The sequence below is a fragment of the Juglans microcarpa x Juglans regia genome, chromosome 3S (assembly GCF_004785595.1).
Source record: "Juglans microcarpa x Juglans regia isolate MS1-56 chromosome 3S, Jm3101_v1.0, whole genome shotgun sequence".
NCBI lineage: Eukaryota > Viridiplantae > Streptophyta > Magnoliopsida > Fagales > Juglandaceae > Juglans > Juglans microcarpa x Juglans regia.
The window spans coordinates 13,052,121-13,073,147 of record NC_054599.1 but is presented as its reverse complement, the minus strand read 5'-3'; the positions used below and the strand labels follow the sequence as shown (position 1 = coordinate 13,073,147).

General features: G+C 35.5%; 1 protein-coding gene across 1 annotated transcript; it reads left to right on the top strand.

The window, feature by feature from the left end:
- Window positions 1–13,627: 13,627 nt before the first annotated feature.
- LOC121258702 (probable 6-phosphogluconolactonase 4, chloroplastic) lies at window positions 13,628–18,168 on the top strand (the record flags this gene model as incomplete). Its single annotated transcript, XM_041160244.1, is given in 3 exon segments — window positions 13,628–13,777; window positions 17,657–17,735; window positions 17,738–18,168. Coding segments are annotated over 3 exon segments (516 nt in total), but the record flags the coding sequence as incomplete, so codon positions are not given.
- Between the last annotated feature and the right edge of the window lie 2,859 nt (window positions 18,169–21,027).

Here is a 21,027-nt window from a genome sequence, read left to right as displayed (position 1 = left end):
CATGGAGGGAACCAAGAATAAGAATAAGATAATACCAAAATGTTTAAGTTGTCTGGTATAGTTACACTCAAAGACTAAACTATAAAGAGTAAATCAGCCTTGTTTTCCACGTATTTATATTGATTATAACAGATTGAAAAACAAAAACATATTCAGAAAAACTTCAAAACCCCAGTTCGATGGATTAAATGAGCACAACCAAGCCAAGCCAAACCAAACCCCTGTTCCATGTGTGCATGTCAGTGATGTTACTTATACAAGTTCTACAAGTTCTAAGGTTCAAGTAGCAAATGTTAAACCATAAACATGAATGTTGGATTTAGTTTACTGATAGAGAGAAGATCTATGTACAGCGCAGATTACAACATAACACTCATTCCATTACCTCCATCCATTTTCATACACAACATAGGCCCTCAACAGTCTCAACAAGTCTTGGTCTTCAAACCATTTCATAGAGAGGATCTAGATAACATGTTTTATTGCACAGAGAGGATCTATTCATTTGGATTTATCAGGATAAGCTAACATCTATTCCCCTAACAATTAAAACCTGCAGTTAGCTTATATCTCTCTGTGTGTGTGTGTGTGTGTTTAGACATCATATGATATATAAGATTTGACTTTTTGTACTGATCATGCATTTATATTGCAATTCTTTTCTTGTCATTTATATTGCAATCTTCTGAGTTCTTTTAAACATCAATCTTCTGAGTTTTTTGTACTAATCAGATTTTGGAATAAAAGTATAAAACAGATTTTTTTAAAGCAGCTTCTTCTTTTTTTTTTTTTTTTTTTTTTTTTTTTTTTTTTTTATGAACTGATTTTTTTTACAAATTTTCATTTTATTAAAACCAGACCGAACCGGTAAAACCAGAAGTACTGGTTTAGGGTGGTAACCAGTGCATAATCGGTTTTTGAAAATGGAAAACCGGTACATATTGGTTCGGTCCTAAATTTTGTCCAATACCGAATTGGACCAGACACGTTACACCCCTACCCAGCCCCTTTTTATAAGACTAAACTATGTCGTTTCCCCCTCCTTAAACAAGTGACGTTGTTTAGCTCCTTAAGGCTTGCCAAAGCTGTGCCGTTTTGAGCTTCTGAAGATTAAACTCCCCAAGTCCCGAACTGTCTTCTTCACTTCGAACACTTCCACTCCAAGCCCTTTACCACTGAAACCCTAGTCCCAACCTTTACCTCCATAGATCACCAAGCTCGAAGACCCCTAATAGCTTCACGCCATTGCCCATGGAGGTCTGCCACTCTCTCTCTTGCTTTCTCTGTGTGTGCCATCGCAGAACCTCATATCCCTAGATTTACAGGTATGATTATCGTTTTCGTCTCTCAATTTCCAATGACTTGGTGATTCGGTTTTAATCTGCCATGGTTTCTTTCATCTGTTGTTAATGCAACTGAGATTTGTTATGAAATATTTGATCTTAATCCAAATGAGGGTTGCCGAAACCCTAAGTTCCTAACTCCTTAACTGCCTGTATGGTTCTCTCTCTCTCTCTCTCTCTCTGCTCTTGAATCGTTGTATTAACTCCTTTTGCTTTCAAATCTGTCAGTATGGTACTCGTTTTTGTTCAATCTCAAATATGTCGACTTATCTCTGTTTTTCTTCCTCTCTTTTTTTCCTTCCTTTTGGTTTGGATCTGTATCTATGGTTTGTTTTGTTTTATTTTTTCTACTGAAACCATTTTTTTGTTGTTTATTTGTAAATTTTGTGCCCAAGAACGAGAAAACAGAATTTGATTTTTGTAACCCAGACCTCCATTTGAGCGTTTAGTCGCTAATAATTATTTGGGAAGTTTCGAACAAGTCTTTTCTGTCACCTTCCTTGGGACTTTTAGTGTTTTGTGGGTAATTATTTGGGAAGTTTCGTGGGTAATTATGTATGAAGATGAGATTCCATCAAGTTGTTTATAAGTAACATCCCTCAAAATGTTGTGCATTGCTACTAACATATTGTAAGTAATAAGAAAAATATTCATATAATTATTTTACAACTTAATGTGATACTTTCATTTCATTAAAAACATTAAAATTCAAATTTATTTAAATTCAAATTCTACATACTACTCTCCATTTGGAATAGGGTTGTAAAAAGAGTTATAGCAAAATAACTTACCTCTATAACTAAACATAGGCAGCCTGCAATCTGAAAGTTTGGAGGGCTACCATGCAAACTACTTTGGATTAACACAAACATTCATAAAAAGTTGCATCCAAGTTCATGAAAAACAACCAACACTTACATATAAATACACACACACACACACACACACACACACACACACGCACACACACATTCACATATAGATATTACAGATCACTAGCTATATATAAAGTCTGATTATGGCAAGAGATATACACATCCGAGACCGTTCCAAAGATTGTTCATATGATTCATACCAGATTTCAAAGTAATTTCAAATAACTTAAATAAGTGAAATGAAAAAAAAAATAAGTGTGAAAAATTACCGTCGAAGACAGAGAGACGTGAGAGAGGGGCTGCCGGCTGCGTGAGAGATGGGAGGGCTGCGTGAGAGTGAGACGGTGAGAGACAGAGAGGGCAGTGCGGCGTTGAGAGAGTGGCCGAGGGGCTGTATGTGCGATGGCCAACGGGTCGAGAGGTAAGGCCGTGAGGGGAGGTGCAACGGCGACAGAGCGGGTCTGTGTTTCTGAGGGAGACGACGAGAGGGAGGGGAATCAGGCTGAGGGGTCGACGGCGAGATGTGCACAGTGCAACGCCGTGGGCCGTGGCCGCGTGAGAGGGCAGAGAGGCTGCGAGGCAGAGACGCAGAGTGAGAGAGTGAGGAAGAGGGGGGCGGGTTAGACTTCGGGTTTTTTCAATTGGGAATTTGGATATGGAGCGCCCCGTTTCCTAATACAATAATGCATTTATCAAAATTATTACTTTTTTTTTTTTTTTGAAATTTCCTTGACGTGTATTTTTTTTTTTTTTTTAAACCTCCAACTTCATTTCAAAAACCATCACTGTGGCATTCAGCCATTACATTATTCAAGACATTATCAAAAACTACAGGAACTTCAGCATTTACATTAGTTTGTTCTACATTTACTAAACTAAGACAAAAACCAAATCTAGTTCTATCTGCCATAACTAGAGCACTAATACAAGGGTTTATAAACTCAATATCGATAACCTCAAAATTTTGAAGGAGTGCTTGCTGAGCTAGCTGATGAGCTACTTGGTTGGCCCTCCTTCGGACATGTCTAATCTCCCATCTTGTATCTGCCATGAGGTAGTGAATATCTTCCACAAGGTATTGGAGCATACCATTCTCTTGTTGGTGATGTCTTACTGCATTAACAACCTGAAATGAATCTCCTTCAAAAACAACTTGCTGTAAACCGAGTTCTTTACATAGCTTCACAGCTGATATTAGTCCTCTAGCCTCTGCCATAGTAGCTTGTGTGCAGAAAATTATTGGTTGCATACATGAAACCAATAGATCCCCTTCGGAGTCTCTAACTGCAATCCCCACTCCAATTGTTTGGCTGCTTTCCCTTGTTGCAATATCCCAATTTATCTTGATCCAATCTGAGTTAGGAGGATACCAAAGATCATTGGCTATCTGATCCACATTGCCATGACTTCTCGGTGAGCATTGTTTGTGTTGCAGCTATTGGAACTCAGTGCACGCCTGCTTTGCTTTCTGCATCAAAATAGAAGGTGCTACAAAATAGTCTTCAAACAACAATTTATTTCTTCTTATCCACAGCATTCTAGCCAGTTCTGCAAACACACATATCTCATCTTTGCCTATTCTTTGTAACATATCCATAAAGATATCTCCAAACTCATCATGAGTGATTGCAGCTTTCTGCATTTTCCTGCTTCCTAGCATCCATGCATCCTGTGCAGATGAACAAGCCCATAAAACATGCCCTGGAGTTTCTTCTGTTTGTTGACAAATTGGACATAAAGGTTCATCTACAATCTTCCTCTTATACAGATTTTGCTTAGTAGGTAAAACATTATTGCAAGCACGCCAAATAAACACTTTGACAGCATTTTTAGTTTGCATTTGCCATATATGCTTCCATAAAACTTTATTCTGCCCTGCTATTGAAGTTTCTCCTTTATCTTGATCTTGCATTTGCTTGCACAATTGATAGGCACTCTTGACAGTAAAACAGCCATTGCTTGTATACTTCCATGTTATATTGTCCCTTAAATGAGTGGTCTGTGCAACAGGTATTCTTATGATTTGTTGCTTATCTTCTATCCAGAAAATGTCATGAAGCAACTGCATGTTCCACCATCTAGTATTAGGATCAATGAGCTCTGTTACCTTAGCATTCGAGGACAATATTTTTACAGGGGACATTACTTTGCCAGAATTATTAGTTGGATTCCACTTATCTTGCCATATTTTAACATCTTCTCCATTGGCAATTCTCCAAATCATACCCTCTTTAACAGTGTTGATTGCTGAGCTGATACTTTTCCATGTATAAGAAGGTCTGGATCCAACTTTAGCCTGCAAAATAAAGCTATTTGGGAAGTAAGCAGCCTTGAGAACTTTTGCTGCTAAGGCGGTGGGATTTTTCAGAATCCTCCACACCTGTTTGGCCAATAAAGCAGAATTGAAAGCTAGCAAATCTCTGAAACCAAGTCCCCCAGCTACTTTGTTTTTACTCAAACTATCCCACCCTTTCCAGTGAATCTTGGTAGTTTTGTCATTAGTACCCCACCAGAAATTTAAAATTAGAGAATTCAACTTATTGCATAAAGTTCTTGGAAGTAAAAACACATTCATACTGTAGGTAGGAATAACTTGAACAACAGCCTTGATGAGGATTTCTTTACCAGCTTGTGAGAGGAACTTAACCTTCCAATTCTCAAGTTTTCTACACACTTTTTCAACTATACCTTGAAAAGCTGTGACTTTTGATCTTCCAATTACTGAAGGCAAACCCAAGTACTTTTCCATATTTGATGCAGCTCTCAACCCAGCAACTTGCAGAATATAGTGTTTTGTTTCTTGCCTTGTATTATTGCTGAAATATAATGAAGTCTTGTTTTTGTTGAGTCTTTGTCCTGAGACCTGTTCATAGCTATACAAAAATCTAATTTAAATTGACCCACTCTTGTATATTAGCTTGACAAAATAAAATACTATCATCAGCAAAAAATAAGTGGCTCAGCTTCATCTGTCCTCTAGCAATTGGAACCCCTGAGATCTGCCCTTTCTGTTCTGCTGCTTGGAGCTGGTCTGTTAACACCTCAGCACATATGATAAATAAGAAAGGAGACAAAGGACAGCCCTGCCTAAGTCCTCTAGTAGGTTTAAAACTTTCTTGAGGGACACCATTTAGTAACACAGAAAAGGATGAAGAAGAAATGCACCTCAAAATAAGCTCAATCCATTTAACATCAAAACCCATCTTCACCATAGCTTCTTTCAGAAAATTCCACTCAATCCTGTCATAGGCTTTGCTCATATCTAATTTTAAATCCATATAGCCCTTTTTTCCTTTCATCTTAGTTCTCATAACATGCAAAGTTTCATAGGCAGCCAAAATATTATCAGAAATTAACCTACCAGGTACAAAAGCACACTGGTTTTGAGAAATTATAAAAGGAAGAATCTATTTGAGTCTATTGGCTAACATTTTAGTAATGATTTTGTAAAGCACATTACATAAACTTATAGGTCTAAAGTCAGTAATGTTCACTGGGTTGCTGCATTTAGGGATCATCACTAAATAGGTAAAATTGATGTCTTCTATACCATGATCAGAGTGCATAAAGTCAAGAATGGCATCACTAACCTCCTCCCCTATCACAGACCAATATTTTTGGTAAAAGCAAGCCCCATATCCATCTGGTCCTGGAGCTTTATAAGGGCCCATCTGAAAAACAGCTTCCTCAACTTCCTCTTTTCTGAAAGGTGCTATGAGAGCTTCATTCATTTGAGGAGTAACCTTTCTCTTAACAGTGTTAATCACATCTTCCATTTGCTTTGGATTGGAAGTTGCAAAAAGTCCTTTAAAAAACTGAGTGAAAGCCTCTCCTATTTGCTTTTGATCAGAAATTGTCTTGCCAGTATCATCAACAATCTTGGAGATATTGTTCCTCTTTTTCTTCTGAGTTGCACAAAGGTGATAGAATCTTGTATTTCTATCTCCTCTCTGTAGCCAATTCTCTTTTGCCCTTTGTTTCCATTTCACATGTTCTCTTTCAAGCTGGTTATCAATATCTGTTTGTAACTCTCGGAGTTGTTGTACTGATTCAGCAGTAACAGATTGTTGAAGTTGTTTAAGAGATTTCCTCCTCTGCTTAAGACTGGCTTTAGAAGCATACTCTTTTTGGTAACTCCATTGCTTCAGCACGTAGGCAACCTGCAAGTTTTGTATTAATCTTTGTGAGGCCTTCCTTGTTCCTCCCATGCATTTGCCAAGCATTATGGATAACTTCTTCACAATCTGTAAATAAAGACCAACTGTCTTCATATCTGCAAAGCTGAGCAGGTTTCCCTGACCAATCATTATGTTGCCCAACTGTTATCAAAATAGGATAGTGGTCTGAAGTAGGAGATGCTAGAACTTGTACTTCTCCCCCCCAAAAGCTGCACACCATTCAGAGTTGGCTGTGGCTCGATCAAGTTTTTCTTTAGTAAAATTATGATCCTGTCTAAAATTAGACCAAGTATATTTGCCTTGAATAAAACCCAAATCCTTCAACTGACAATCCTGTAAAACCCCTCTGAAATCATCCATCTGTTTTCCATCTCTTCGAGCCCCTCCGTATTTTTCACTGTGATGTAATATTTCATTAAAATCTCCTATACACAGCCACCTTTGAGGTTTGAGAAGATTTAGATGTCTCAAAATATCCCACCCTTCATGTCTCTTTTCTGTTTCAGGATTGCCATAAAAACAAGTAAGCATCCACTTTGTTTCTTAGTCAGAAATCCACATATTTATGTGTCTTTGGGAATAAGTGCTTATATTAAGTTTAACCTCATCGGCCCATAACAGAATCATGCCTCCACTTCTTCCAACACCTTCAACTGAAAAAACAGATCGGAATCCCAACTTCAATTTAAAAGCTTCTAAGTTCTTCATATGCAACTTTGTTTCCATAAGAAACAAAATGCTAGGCTTATGAATCTTAACCAATAGGCTAAGATCTCTAACTGTCCGAGGGTTGCCAAGCCCTCGGCAGTTCCAACTTAGAAGCCTCATTTCTCCCGGCGGGGCTGATTAATAGCCTCCGCCGATATATTAAAATCAAGAGGTAAAGCCTGTTTCTTGCCCTTACCATCTTGCTGGTTTTCCATAACACACATACTAGAGTCTTCATCAGTCTTTCTCTTTCTTGTAGCATAATGAGGATGTTGTGGCAATTCATTGGTTTGCTATCCCCTTGCCCTTTTTTTCCATCTATTAGCACATACCTCAGGAATTTGCTATACTTCACCCACATGTTGTTGTTTCTGCCTTATCTCAAAAGGAGCAAGTTGACTAATTCTCATCATTGCTTCTATAGATGTTGTAACAGACTGATCCAATAGATCTTTTGCAGTGTCAAGAACTATGGCTTTAGAATCTGCCTCCCTATGAAGCACATGTATTTCAATAAGTTGAAGATTACCTACAATGCTCTCTGCTGCCTCCTCACCTATTGGATTTTGCGTCATTAATTCCCTGCTTGGGTCAACTTCAACAGGCTGAAATTCTTTTTGTATTAAAATTTCCATCTTGTTACAATTCCCTTGCTTTGGTACAGTAGGAAATATAGGACCTGATGAACTTCCATAACTTGAAGCTACAGTAGAGCTTGAAGCTCGCAGCCATGAGCCATACTGTTGCATATTATCATCTTTCTTTTCTTCCTGATTTGCCAACATTCCAACACATCCATGCACTCTATGCTTGATAGCCCCACATTTGAAACAAAATCTAGGAAGTCTTTCATACTTAAATTGAATAAAACTTTTCTGGCCAAGTAGTTCCACAAATTTCCCTCTAATTAAAGGCTTCATTAAATCCATCTCTATTTGCACTCTAATCCACTTCCCCCAACAGTTTCCATCAAAGTCAGCCTCCACTTCAATAACTCTACCTATCGTGGATCCTATTGTACCTCCAATTTCCTTATTCATACATCCAAGAGGTAAATTATGCAACTGAACCCACATAGTGGTAGAATTAAAATTCAGTTCAGAAGGTGGAGTAACCCCATCAAACTTTTTCAAACAAACCAGATTTGTGTCAAACAACCATGGCTGACCTCCCCAAATTCTGTTCAAATCTTCCTTAGTTTGGAATTCAAAAACATAAAGATTATCACCTATTTCAATAATCTTTGTTCCAGCACAGGCTTTCCACACCTTTAACATCGTATTTTTAAAAGCCTATTTGTTAATCTTTTTATCAGCAATAACTCTGCCCACCAGACATAACTTCCCTCTCTCCATATTATTCTCTATATCTTGGTCGGTTATGACTATCTCATACCTTTCCTCTTCAGTTAAAGAAAACTTATTCCACAATTATGAAAGATCCTCATCCATCTGATACCAGAATTCGAACTTGTATAGACTTGAAGTTAATAACTATTGAAGACAGAATTAAAACAAGAACACATGTGTTTAATACTATATTAGACTATTAGTATTATAATAACTATATATTAATATTTGTTATAGCTATATAATATATTAGAATAACTATATATTAGTATTTGTTATAGTGAATTTAATTTATTATAACTACATTATTGATAGACTATAGTGATAGTATTAGTATATTAATACTAAATTACTAATAGTATTAGTATTACTATATCATTATTTCATATGTAATTATTTAGTATAGTGATATTTAGAATTTTTTTTTTAATTTTAAACTGAGTTTAAGTGATAAAAAAAATATTGATGTGACTTATCAATTTCAGCTTAAAGTTTTACAATTTAGATTATTTTTAAATTAATTTATGAAAAATGTTATTAATATATATTTTATATTTAAAACATATTATCAATTAAATTTTCATGTTTAAGATTAAACTTTTATTTTATAAATTATAATAATATTATCTTATATATAATTATAATTTATATTATTATATATAAAAATTATATATAATATAAAAAAAATTATATATAATATTTAAAAAAATAATTTAAAATACATATTAAATGGAACTGGTTCAGTTCGGGCCTAAAAAGTTTAGAACCAGAATCGAAATGGTTTCGGTTGGTTTTCCCATTACGAAAACGGGTTCTGGACCGGACCTGTTTGACTGGTTTGGGCCGGTCCGGATCGATTTTCCAGTTTTTCGGGTTTTTTTTTTTTACACCTTTAGGACTGGGTTAGTTTATGTAAACACACTGTTTGGAATTATAAAAACGGTGCACTTTCATCTTATCTTTAGAAGTTACTTATAGGGGACTTTTATGTACTTTCAATTATAGTCAATTAAGTATCACGCCAGGATGGATTTTTCCATTCATTATGGAGCATTTTTATCTATTATCTTTTATGGAGAAATTGGGGATCTCGAATACCCCAATGCGTATGAATATTTGAGGTATTTCATCACTATCTGTATCATCTTCTTCACTATTTCCGTACCATTACACTGTTCATCCCTACAACATCCTAACAGAAGCAGAAAAGAAAGCAAGAGAGAGGTGTTGTGTAGTGGGTGATGGCGAGGTAGAGAGGTTTTCACTTTTCACTTTTCAGTGTTCAACCCTGAAAAGATAGAAGGCTTTTATCTATTGGGATGCAGGTATCCGATAATTCGCATTTCCAATCTGCATCCGGTTGAGTTGCGGTTGGTTTAATATAAGTTATACTCGACCGAGCATAATCTGATAGATAATTGTCCAGATTCATCTGAATTTTTAGGTTTTAGACCAATCTGGTCCGGATGCACACCTAGGGGTGCAAATGGTCCGGACCGAACACCTAGGGGTTTAATATTTTTGGTCCATCGCCAAACTAGACCGGACCGAACATCCAAAGGGACCGGATGGACCGATAGCTATTGGTTCGGTCCGGCCTAATTTTTTTTATTCTTTTAAATAATTAATAAGAAAATTTTATTTAAAATACTAAATTAAGTTAAGTGACTTATTAATATGGATTAAGTAATAAACTCAATAAAAAAATATTTTATATAGTCAATGATAATAAATTATATGAAAATTATATTATTAATTTATATAATTACTATATAATTAACTAATTGATATTATATATTAGTTAATTCATAGAATATTAACAAGTGTTAATAACATATTTAAAATTTTATATTATTAATAGTGATAGGCTAGATGAAGATATATATAAAATATTGTTAATTTATAGAATATTAACAAGCATTAATAACATATTTAAAATTTTATATTGCTAATTGTACAATTATTATATAAAAAATATATATAAAATATATATATTTTTTTCATTCAGTCCGGTCCGGTCTGAAAAAACCCTAGACCGTGGACTGGACCGAAACTTTTCGGTCCTCTAAAATATGGACCGAGACCGACCGGACCAAGTCTCGGTCTGGTCTGGTCCGGACCGGTCGGTCCAACCAGACCGTTTATCACCCATATGCACACCCCTAGGTTAAAGAGGGGAAAAAATCCAACCGAGGGACGTAGTCGTCATTTGTAGCAACCTTTTTTCATCTCCATAATAAGCGAGGGACAGTCTGGTAACTTTAGAGGTCCTGCAGAAGTAGCAACGCTTCTTGTGTGTGTATATATACACAAATACACACGTACACAGAGAGAAGCCTAGGTTTTTCTATCAATGAGCTAAGTCTTGCTAATCTTGTCGTACATTTCTGTGGTTCTGTGTTTCTCAGGTGCTCTTTAGGGTTTGTCTTTACTTTTCTTCTTTGAAATCTAAATTTTCATTCATTTTCTTTTTTGTTTTCATTCATGAATTTGATCCGCAACATCCAATCTTTTACCCAAATCCTTTATTTACAAGTGTTATGTTATCCAATTCGCTCGTGTACAATAGTTAATCACTGAGCGAATATTAAATAAATATAATTTCGGTTCGCTTTTATTTTATCATTCTCTCCTACTTCATTTGTTTACTCTAGGGTTTGTGAAAAATTCAGCTAGGGTTTAATGTGTGCACTTGATTAACCATGTATTGTAAATAGGTTTCAAGTTGGTGTGGTTAATTAAAGAAAGTAGAAGTGCGCTACTTCCCCTTAACAATTTGGCGGGGCGTGTATTCAATGGATTGCTCTTGGCTTTTGTTTTTTTCATCGAAAGGTTGTTAATTAATTGCTGGTAATAGTTGTGAAGCTTAGGTTTGGTATGCCAGTGTTAAAGATAAAAGGACGAGGACTATTTTTTTCTTTTTACGTTATTTTTCTATTCACTTATTTTCCTCGAGTGGATTAGCTTGATATGTACAATTCGACTGTTGATTATTTTAGTATTACTTGGATACAGAGTTTTGGTTTATGGGTTTTGGGTTTCTCATGCTGCAGGAAGCTATGAAAAATCTCATGTTTATTACCAAACAGATGAGTTGTAATTGTGACTTTTGTTAACTGTTTTGAGTTGCTAATTGTGAATTTTGTTTTACTGGTACTCAAACCAGGTTTTCTCTTCATGCAAGTGTGTGGTTAGTTTAAGAATAGAGTTTGGTGAATGTGGATGCAACACTATTATTGCTATGTATCCTTGGCATATCCTTATACATGGCATGTACGTGTCGCACGGATACTGCATGTTCTTTCATACTTGTGTCCGTGTTGAGTTGAGTTTTGGGATACTTGGAAAGCTTATTTCTCATGTTCGGTCTCATTAATAATCAGCTCAAGAGGTCTTATTATACTATTAGTATTAGTATATATTAGATTATATTAGACTATTAGTATTAGTATATGTATTAGTATTAGTTATAGTGATTAGAATAACTATATATTAGTATTTGTTATAGTGAGTTTAATTTATTGTAACTATATTATTGATAGACTATAGTGATAGTATTACTATACTAATACTAAATTATTAATAGTATTAGTATTACTATATCATTATCTCATATGTAATTATTTAGAATTGTGATTTATATAGTAATTTATAAATGGACATAGGCTGGTTTGGATGATGAGATGAGATGAGATTATTTTATATGAAAATTAAAAGTTGAATGAAATATTGTTAGGATATTATTTTTTAATATTATGATTGTTTTGAGATTTGAAAAAGTTAAAATGTTTATTGTATTTTGTGTCAAATCTTGAAAAAGTTGTAATGATGAGATGATATGAGTTGAAATGGTTTATCAATCCAAATAGGGCCTTAAAGTATATTACTAATAGTAATATAGTATTAGACTATTAGTATTAGGCCATAAAATGAAAATTGTAATTAATATAAATTATATACTATTGTATATTAGTATTAATAATTTAGTATTGTATTATGTACTTATTAAAAATAATATATTGAGAATTTATTAGGCCATAAAAATTTGGTAATGATATTTGAGTGATTTTCTTTCTTGTAAATAATATTTTAGTGATCTTATTTACAACTTTGGTATATTATCAATAGTAATGTAGGTTCGAATGTAATATTAAATACGTTCAAAAGCTTGAGGCCACATGCGAATGTATTTGTTTTGTACGTTCGAACGTGTGTTTTAGCCATTACATTTGAACCTTTTTCATCTTACGTTGAAATGCTTATTCTAGAGAAAATTAATGTGCGAACGTAAAATCAAAATGTTCACACGTATAAGATTAACGTTCGAACGTGATATTTTAGGATATGTCTCATCTTCTGACGACTAGAAAAATGGGGAGGGAAGGAACAAGCCAGGACATGTCTCGAATTGTGCTCGAACAGTGATGTCCAAAAGAGAACTCATGATTAACAACTTTCACGAACTCATATGGGAGCAAAAGAGCGTTCAAGATGTGTTCATTACGATAGACTGGATGAGTATCTGCACATTGAGGAGTAGCATACACCCCTCAATGGTTCAGAAGTTTTATATGGAGATGTGCTCCATGCTTTAGGTTGCATCCTCTCACACCGTGACAGTACACACTATTCAGTTTGAGGTCTCAGCAGATGTCATCACCGCGCTTTTAGGGATTAGTCGTGTAGCCGAATCGATTATAGGAGATGCTTAGCCTATGGATGGATCCCCGTGCCATTTTTTCGGTAATACCCCGACGACCTCTTTGGTTGATGTGAAACTGTTTAAGGAAATGAAAAGAACATGGAAATTTAGATTTATAACTAAAATTATCTATTTCTATCCCTGCTTGATTGCTCGGGTGGACAGTCTGCTTTTAATTTTGCTTACACTTTAAATAATCTGTTTGCTGGCTAAGAGAGAAGGGAAAGGAAGAGAATATAGAAAACTTAATTATGGGTTTATTTATTATTATGAAACAAACGAAATTGATGCAAGAGTTTCCATATTCCAAGTTCTGTCTAAAGGTTTTACTTGGTTAAGGTGAGTTTCTGATGTTCGATTGTATTGAAGTGTTCAGTTTACAATCAAAAGGATATCTCCTTCCCCAATGTAGGGTTAACGATCAATCGTACAGCTTCTTGATGATATGAAAGATAGCTATGGTAATTACTGACATTCGGATTTCAGGAAATTACTAGAACCTCCATATATTGATAGGATTGAATGGTCGAAATGGCATGTCTTTTGGGTAGATGAAAGAGTAGTGCCAAAGGATCATGAAGACAGAAACTATATGCTTGCTTACGATGGGTTTCTTTCTAAGGTATGATTATTGAATATTTCTTGTTTTCATTTTTACTAAAACTTGCCATAGGAATTGCATATACTGGTTCTACTGTTATTTGTTACACCTTAATGCTCTTTGAATGTTACTCAAGTCTATTTTAGAATTATCTCATTGATTTGGAGCTTATAGAAGTGTGATCTATCTATCCTAATGGGTGCAACACTTCTTGAAAGAATTGCGAGGACAATGATAAGGTCAAAAGAGAACATGAGGTCCAGATATGATTAGAGAAGCAAACAAAATTATGAGAGCATAGTTTTTATTATGACTCTTGCAATGACCCATGAAGGCCCTAGTCATCCCATTTTACAAAAATTAGGCAAGGTTATAATTGGAGCCCCTCGGAATTGTTATAAAGGGATACTTATATATATATATATATATATATATATATATATATATATATAAAATGGTTATAAAGGGGTTAAACTTCTTCTTTCCAAGTAATATAGGTCTCATTCATTACCTTCCTATACACAATCCAGGATATCATAATCTCCACTCTTAAATTCCTAACGTCCTTTTTAGGCTAAATCTTTCATTAGTGGCATAGTTAAGTCCCACATTTCTAGTTAGGATTGATTTTGATACCATTATGAATGATCTAAAATGAAGGTCCAAGTCATATCGGGGCTTACACTCCAAAAGGGCTAATCAAGGCTACAATTGGAGCACCCCTGACATTACAAAGGGCTTGTCTCTCCCAAGTAATGTAGGATCATTCACTACCTTCATTTCCTATATGGTATCCAGAATATTACAATTTACTATAAATCCCAGTCATCTTCGTCTAGTTGTGCCATGTATGATAGAGCCATTTGTAACTACTCAAGAAAGGCCCAAGCCACATCTAGGCTCATGCTCCAAAAGAACTAGTTAATATTTTTTTTTATTGGCAATGGGTGATCGAGAACAAAGTCAATATTACAATTAAAGCCCCTTGAAATTTTTTTATAAAGGGCAAGAACTTCTCTTTTCCAATCGCCGTGGGATCCCGTTCACCATCTTATTATATTCAATCTGGGATATTACACTATTGAGTTTAATCATGATTAGTTTTGGTGATGAAAAACAAACTGTGTTTTTGAATGGCAAGTGATGTTTTACACCTTTTTGATGAATTTATACATTTCTAATTCAAGATCATAATTTTTTTTTTTTATATATCAATGTGAATAAGGGTGTGCATTCGGATAGGATTTTTTTCCAGTCCGATTAAAAATCTAGAAATCCGGATGATCCGGGCAGATAAATTATTATCTCTACTCGGATTGGTTATGGATCCGGTTTTAGCCGGTGTTTTATCCGTAACCGGCTTTAACAAAAAGCATAACCCATACGTTTCCCCTTTCCCAAAACAAAATACAAAGCATGGGTTTGGGTAATCGGTCTCACAGTGAGACGCTCGCTCTCTCTCTCTCTCTCTCTCTCTCTCTCGCTCTCGCTCCCTCTCTTTGCAACGAAACCCAAGCATCCTTCATCAAATCCATTGCCGCCGGTGACTAGCAGTGGCCGTCGTCTGTTAACATCACTTTCTTCTCTCTACTCGGTAGTTTCCTCTCTCTCTCTCTCTCTAAGTTTGTATTTGTAGATTTGACATTCTGTGTTTGTAGATCTGCTTTTTGGGTTTTTTTATTTTTAAAATCTTCCAGCCAAAACGTTTCTGTAGATCTGAGTTCCTGTGCTTGTAGATCTAAGTTTCTGCCGGCTTATCTATGTTTTTTTTTTTTTTTCCTTCCTTTGGGTTTGGATTTGTATCTATGTTTGTTTTGTTTTTTCTACTGAAAATTTTTTTGTTGTTTATTTACAAATTTTGTATCGTAGAACAAGAAGACAAGATTTGATTTTGCAAATTTATATATATATATATATATATATATATATAAACTCAAAACCCCTCATTTTTACTTGCTCTGTTTTCACCGCCACCTCCAAACCAACCCCACATTCTAATCCAAAACCGATTTTGACCTGACAAAAAAATGGTTGAAAACACCCAAATTGCAAGTAGCAAAGAAGACCTAAAAGCACCCAAAAGCCTCTACTCACTAAGAGTCTTTTGCGAAGACTTCCAACCCTGTCATTCTCTGGCAGGTCACTATGCACTTCAAGTTTCTCCATGTTCTTTGTTTTTGGTTGCTGGTAGAGTTTGTTTTTGTAGATATGGATTGATTAGATCTGAGTTTTCGTTTTTGTTTTGACTCCATAACCATTTGGTTTGTGAATCTTGGTTGCCATTCTAGATTTGAACGCTTTATGGGGTTTTTGAAATTTCATAGTATAGATTTGGTTTTTCTTGGTTTTAAAGTTCTCATAGATCTCTTGCATATCAGACTCGCTCAAATAGTCGATAGTGAATGATTTGAATCTGTTCTTGGTTGTTTGTTCTGTCCTTTCTATTTCTCGATAATCTTTTGGTTTGGATCTATGTCGGAGGTTTTTTTCTATTTGTTTTTTTTATCTCTGGATGTTGGGATCGTGTTTCAAACTTTTTTTCCCTTTTTGGTTTGGATCTGTGTTTGTATGTTTTTTTCCTAATCTATAGTTTATTTTCCGTTTTTTTCTTACTATTCATTTCTTTGGATGTTGTATGCAAGAATCTGAAGTTTTCTATTTCTCCATCGTGTGCATTAAAAATTTTTTTCCCTTCCTTTTAGTTTGGATCTGGGTCTAGAGAAATTTGATAAGAAATCTCAATGCATACTCCAGTTTATTAGGCCTCACTTCGTCTCTAGTCTCATTCAGGTATCTCTCTTTTCTCCTGTCTGTTCTCAATAAGTGAACTTCATGACCTGCTGAGATGATTATTTTGTGTGAAGTTCATGAGAAAACTGTCCACATGACTCAAACTATGAACTTCAACACCATTATTTCTCTTTCTGTTTCTCTAAGATGAGCTTTAGAAAAGACAATGGTGGGACGTGAAAGACGAAGAGAAAGATTGTGTTATGCATCTTCCATAGCCTGCCATTGTGCTTATTATACTTTCTCACTATCTCATTTTTTTCTCTAATATATATGCATATCAATTGGGATATGATTTTTTTTACTAATTTCTTGATTTCCTGTTTTTTGTTTCCCACACAGTTCACAATGAAGGGATAGGGGGCTCAACTTCAAATGTTCTTCCACAGTTCTTTGCTACTGCTTTTAAATTTTTCACTATTTGTTCCTTGTAAACAACAATGTAATGTATTGTGTATGTTGATGTCGATTATTATTTATTTTGTTTTATAAAAATTGGAATAGTCAATAAAAAAATTAAAAAAATGCCTAAAAAATATTCATTATATAAAAAAATGTCTATAAAAAATAATATACATAAAAGCCTATAAAGAAGCCTTTTAAAAAGTGTTAAAAAGTTTTTCTTTTAAAAAGCGTTTTAAAAGTGTTAAAAACATATTTATTTAAAAAAAAACAAAATACATGGTATAAAACCCGGATATTGGTCCAAATTTGGATGAAAAAGCTTTTTAGAAAGTGTTAAAAGGTTTTTCTTTTTTTAAAAAGCATTTTAAAAGTGGTAAAAACATATTGTTTTTTAAAAACAAAAGCTCAAAAAAAAAAAAAAAAAGTATAAAATTCGGATATCCAGGTCCAAATCCAGATATCAGCCCGGGTTTCAATTCGGTTTACCCGGGTAGATATCTGCCTGTTTTTTAAAATTCGTATCCGGATCTACCCAGATATCCAGATCCGAATGCACAACCCTAAATGTGAAAAGCTTAGTTTGGGTCATATGTACTTAAGAGGTAGTCTTACGTTCTTTAATTCACTTATCATGAATTTTCATTCTTCTGTCCATGGCTATTCCACTTGTGATGCGATTAAGCCAGTTAAACTTTTTCTTGACAGATACCAATTCTCCCTAGTAATGTCTATGCAATCAATGATGTGTTGTCAGCCAAGGGTGCAGTTGATGATTATGAGACTGTCTCAAACATTTGGTCAATTTAAGTGTGATAGATCTATCAGCAGCTAGTGAAACGTTTCCAAAGTTTGATCTCATGCTGCTGGGCACGAGTCCAGATGGACACGTCACTTCTTTATTCCCAGGGCATCCTCTCCTTAAAGAAAACGAAAAGTGGGTCACCTTTATTAAGGACTCACCAAAACCACCGCCAGAGAGAATTACTTTTACCTTCCCTGTGATCAACTCGTATGCATATATTGCCTTTGTGGTTGTGGGTGTTGGTAAAGCTGGAGCAGTGCAAACAGCATAAGGAGAGGGCCAAAATTCCGATAAGCTTCCTGTCCAAAAGGTTTCACCCGAAGGGGACTTGACTTGGTTTTTGGACAAGGGTGCAACTTCAAAGCTGTAGGAGTCCTGATGTTTAAATCCGTATGAAGGCATCCAAGTAGTGCGCTAGCGTGTTTATCTTGCACTGTGGTGTATTTGGAATTCATATAACCGCTCTACTTGATAGGTAATGGGTCGCGTGGTTTGTCCTTTTCCCTTGATTGCAATAAAAGAAGGGTGGATAGTGTCTAGTTTTATATATGATTTGCTAATATTACTTCTTCTATTCTTCCTTCTTGTCTTTTAGAAGTCCTTTTATTTATATTTTCTATTTTATCATGGGTCAACTCACTACAAGGAATTTGGCTTTTACCGGGGTTTTTTCTATCGCTGCAATTAAAATCGATGGAAAAAGAAAGCAATTACGACGACATTCATGTCGCCACTAAATTAACGCGCAATTTTGGAATATGGGCGCCAATGAATAGTGTTTCGTTCTATTGCAGTGGGTTTAATCTTTTTGCGGTGAATTTGTGCGCTGCAAAGAAGCCCAACAATGCGTCGTTGATTTCCATCGCAATCCTGAACGGCAGCCATTGGGTTTGTTAATCTTAAAAGTATTTCACTTCCCTTACTTGAACTAGTGAAGCAATCGGTTTGCCATTTTTCGTGCATATAGTTTCGTGATGTATTTTCTACCTGTATTCGTATTTTCTACCTGTAGTCTCTCCTCGAGAGAGGGTCTCTCACGTGGAGCTAGAGCATACCTCTTGTTTCAAACAATATGATTTGCAAAGTCGTAATATTATTTCACAGACTCACTCTTGATGTGACCTTATAGATGGAGTGTTAGTTTCTGTATATGATACTGCTGCCTTTTGAGCATTTTCATGTTATCCCAAAAGCTCATACGTCCATATCGGTCTTGTCCTTGACCGTTTCTCCCCTTAGGTGGGTGTAACTCTCCTTTTAGTACGAGCCTTTGTTGCCTTTGTACGGCTAGCGCCTTTGCTAGCTTGATCGGTTTCAGGTGTAAATCTTTTGTTAAACCTAAAATTGGAAGTGTCAGACTTGCTTTCTACATAGTTTTGTTCGTCCTCAGGTTGGACTAGCTGCACTTTGTAGATTCCTGCTACCTTATTCTTCACCAAATTGATGGAAGGCATTCTTCTTTGTTTCCACTAGCTATCGGCTGGTGGTCTATCCCCATGTACTATCGTGGTCCTCACAATAAGGGCCAAAGAACACTAGTGATTTAGCAAACTATAACAAATGCCAAACAATATTGTGAAATTATTAGAGGACTTTTCATTAGCAGTGCAATAATGTTCTTAAATGTTATTTTTGAGAAAGTGGAACATTTATTGAGATTTATTCTACTGAAGTTTTATTTTACTTATAGGAGCATATGTATGTTTTCCTTGGAATAACATCTTTTTCAAACAAAAAAGATATATTATTGAGGTTTTATTTTGTTTGGTGCTTACATTGATATTTGATGATTGATTTTTGTGACAAGGACTCACACCTAACCCTTGAGTCTTAGCATGATAATTGGAGTTTCAAACTTTGCAAACTTAAAAAATAAGTGAGATACGACTAGGATGGGGTCCAATACCGCTTCAAATTATTTTTAGTTATATTCAAATATGTATTGACATTTATGTTTAGCTGTATAAGTACAATGTTGAAATTTTTAGTCAAGACTAACCTTTAAGGATGTCTCCTCATTCGCATTCTTAAAATTGCAAATCTAAATATACTATACAATGAGAGGAAAGCCAATCCAAATGCTTGAATAGTTATTTGAGCAATGGCATAGCATGTAGTGGAAGAGATTAATTAGAACCATGGGTCGCCATAGTAACACCAATGTGGAGAGTGGCATTGTCCAGAAGTTTAATTGAATGCATCCTCCCTCCTTTGATGGAAGAGGAGAGCCAACTTGTAGATTGGATTCAGGATGTTGAGGAGATTCTTTAGGTCCTCAAAGGCACAGATGAACAAAAGGTGTTGTAATCTACCTTCAAGTTGGCTGACAAAACTACCAGTTGGTGGGCTACTGAGAGGATCATCGCGGAAGAAGATGGAAGAGAAATTGCTCTTGGGCCCATTTCAAGCAAATATTCTTTGAGTGATTCTTCCTGAAGTCAATAAGACATGCCGAAACCAAGGAACTTTGCTAACCTGGTCTAGAGAAATATGATTGTGCATCAATATGTAGCAAGACTTTTTGAATTGTCATACTTCGTCACGTACGTAATTTCAAACAAGGAAAAGAATGCCTGAAAGTTTTGAGGAAGGCCTAAACCACATGATTTAGGAGCCAATGGTGGGTTTTTAGATTTAGAATGTATCAAAGTTGGTTGGCAAGGACACTCTGATTGAGTAGAGCCTAAAGAAAAAAGCCTGTCCCATAGGGGTTTCACTTTGATAAGGATCAAAGATTATGGAAGAAGAGGAACAAAGGAAGCCACTCAGGCCAAAGGCAAGTGTAAAGAGATAGGACCAATAAGGGCAATCAATAGAAATGACATCTTCAAGATATGCAACTGAGTGCACCTTGGAGAATGCATAAAGGAAGGTAAACTATATTTTTAATTTAGTGGATCGTGCCAATTTATCAAAGATTGTCCAATGCAGCCACATAACAACAATAATTTTTACCCATCACTAAGGATTCTCCAAGCCATTCCTATAATATGTTGCCATGAGTTTCATACGGGTGGGAGTGATTCCCCGAGATGGTTGGGTGGAATGCTTTCATATTGGCCTCAATTGACAGACAGGTTGAGAGATTCCCTGAGCATATCCTATGTGGTGTCTTTGAGTTAGTTGGCCAGGTAGACATTCCTTGATATAACATGTATACTTCGGCGTGTATTGATTGATTTGAAACAAGCAAATTATCTTGCACTTTGGTTGGATGGGAGTGATTCCCTGAGTCGGACGGTGAAGTGATTTTCCCTGTTTGGCTTTTTATGAA